This window comes from Nelumbo lutea, chromosome 3 (assembly GCF_056320005.1).
Source record: "Nelumbo lutea isolate HS-2025 chromosome 3, American lotus-T2T, whole genome shotgun sequence".
NCBI classification, from domain to species: domain Eukaryota; kingdom Viridiplantae; phylum Streptophyta; class Magnoliopsida; order Proteales; family Nelumbonaceae; genus Nelumbo; species Nelumbo lutea.
In genome coordinates, this window is record NC_142686.1 from 30,790,538 (window position 1) to 30,793,113 (window position 2,576).

At 36.0% G+C, this 2,576-nt stretch overlaps 1 protein-coding gene across 1 annotated transcript; it reads right to left on the reverse strand.

The window, feature by feature from the left end:
- Positions 1 to 634: 634 nt before the first annotated feature.
- LOC148864000 (uncharacterized) lies at positions 635 to 994 on the reverse strand. Its single transcript, XM_088976297.1, has one exon. The coding sequence runs from the start codon at positions 992 to 994 to the stop codon at positions 635 to 637; it is 360 nt and encodes a 119-aa protein (XP_088832423.1).
- Positions 995 to 2,576: the final 1,582 nt, after the last annotated feature.

Below are 2,576 nucleotides of genomic sequence, written 5' to 3' on the forward strand. Positions count from 1 at the left end.
CTCGTTGATGACTGAGCAGCATGATCTTTTGTCGTGCCTCGGCCACGTCCACCAGAGGATCCTCCCCCTCTTCCTCGTCCCGCTCCACGCCCGGCTAACGTATCGCGGGGTCTGTCTCCCCACCACTCAGGGTATCCAATCAATTGGAAGCAATTCTTTACTTCATGGCCAGATCGACCACAATTGTTACACACAATTGATTTGTCATTTGAAGCGGCTTTACTGTCCCGCGATGTCTCCGATGCTTGTGCTGCAAAACCAACAGCATCTGCCCATTCATCCTTACCTCTTGCCAACGATCAGTGTCGATCTTCTTGTATGATCATTGAGTAAAATTTGTTCATATTTGGAATTGGCTCCATACTCAATATGTTGAAACGCACAGTTCCAAATATATCATTGTCTAAATCCATAAAAATTGATGGATTTTCTCTTCTTCTCTTTCTTTTACTAACTCAGCTGCCGCTCCACCCTTGCACCCGCAAGTACACACAGGCACCTTAGAGTAGCTTCCTAATTCGTACCACATTACCTTCAATTTTTCGTAATATGCAACCATAGTCTGTCCATGTTGCTTGCAGTTAGCAAGCTCAGATTTAATCTGATAAATCCGTGGTCCGTTGCCGATTGAGAATCATTCCTTCAAATCATCCCAAAGTTCTTTTACCGTCTCCATATATGTGATAGTTGAACGCAGTGATGGATCGACGGTATTGAAAACCCAAGCCACCAACATTGAGTTCACAATCCACCAAAGATCCATTTCCGAAGTGTCGTTCTCCGGCTTTGTGACCTTGCCTTCAATGAAACTGATCTTGTTTTTGGCACGAAAAGTAGTTCTCATCGCCTTTGCCCATTCGTCGTAGTTATCTCCTCTCAAGACCACTGGACTGATAATAATTTCAGGATTATTTGAAGGATGCAAATAGAAAGGAGAGGATGGTCCAATAAACTTACTCGAGCTCTCACTGTTCTTGTCGTTGTCGGCAGCCATGGTGACCGATCAGCAAGATTTGTCTGAGGTTGGGTAGATCTCCAGGTTCAGCTCTGATACCATGAAAAAATTTTGAGAGCCAAAAAGTTCACTCTTTTCAGTGTTATTTTGTGGTATACATACAAGTTTGGTGGAGTCTCTTGCTCCTAATTTCATACAAAAACTTTCTAAATCAAAAACTTCTTAAAAGCAACTTTCTATAACCAAAAAGACTTCCTAAAACTGCTAACTATCCAAAAAGAATATGTACAGAAAACATACAGAATATCTTCCTAAAAAAAATAAAGCTGCTAAACAAAACTTCTAAAAACAAAGCTTCCTAAAAAAATTGCTAAGAATCTGTACAGAAATGATACAAATTTCCTATGAAATTTCTTGCCTAAAGTAGGTGAAGAGAATCTCCTAGGAATCTCGCCCAATAGGATCCAACAAAAATCATGTTAGACTAGAGTTTGCACAGTTTTGGTAAGGTCTAAGGCTCGATTAGGTTCAAATGTCCTTTTATTATGTGTAGTACATTCTCTCTTTCATTTGGATTACATGGTCCGTTTTACATATTCTAGTGTAAGGGCATATGCCAATACATGTGTACAAGTAAAGATAAAAGTATTGGTATTATATGATATCATACTTTTATTTGACTTTTATGACATGCATGGAAATTAAGGTAACATTCACATTAAATAATATAGTATAGATATGCATGTACATGCATGTGTGAGGTTGGGTTAATTGCCATTACCCAATGTTGATCCCATCTATCGGGGATCTAGGAAGGGGTTGTCTGGGTTAATTAATATTGTAGAAAGTAAAATAGTAGTATAAATATATAGCTGTTTAAGCCTTACCTAATGTTATATTTTGTTTGGTCGAACTGTTTTAAATAAAATGATTGTAGTTGTGTTTCAGTTTTTGCCTCGATGAAAGTAATTTCAAATAGTGAGAGTACCAAACAGAATCCTAATTGTAGTAGTTTGTAGTTGCTAGTTGCTACTATTAATCTTTTGAATGAACAAAGGGAAAAAGATTTGAATATACCATGGGTTTTCATTAGGGGTGGATTGGAGTCGAACTAAGCTGAATATCTGTCTATTTGAGTTCGGTTCATCAAAACAATGCTAGGTTCAAGCTCAAATTCGGCTTGCGAGCCAAGCTTCCTATAAAAAATAAAAATTATACATATAAAAATTTTAATTTTACATTAAAAAAATTAAGAATTATAAAAAATATTTGTTATCATATATATAAAAAATAAAAATATTATATATAATATTTATTATTATACATATAAAAAATAAAGAAAATATACATATACAAACTATTTTTATTTTACATACAAAAAATAAAAATTAGGCTCGTGAGCCTTATGAGTTAAGCTTTACTAGGCTCGAGTTCGGATTGATTAGCAAATGAGCCTATATATCAAGCTCGAACTCAGCTTGAAGCTTAATTTAAATCGAGCTGAATCAAGTTTTTCACGATTCATGCTTAAGTAGCTCAGGAAAAGTTTGATTCATTTCTACCCCTACTTTTCATAAATTGACTTAAACTTGTGGGTTGATTTGAACTTGAGCACATCCTC

What these genes read in the sequence shown, in the direction of transcription:
- LOC148864000 (XM_088976297.1), bottom strand. Translation starts at nt 994, where the DNA reads ATGGCTGCCGACAACGACAAGAACAGTGAGAGCTCGAGTAAGTTTATT.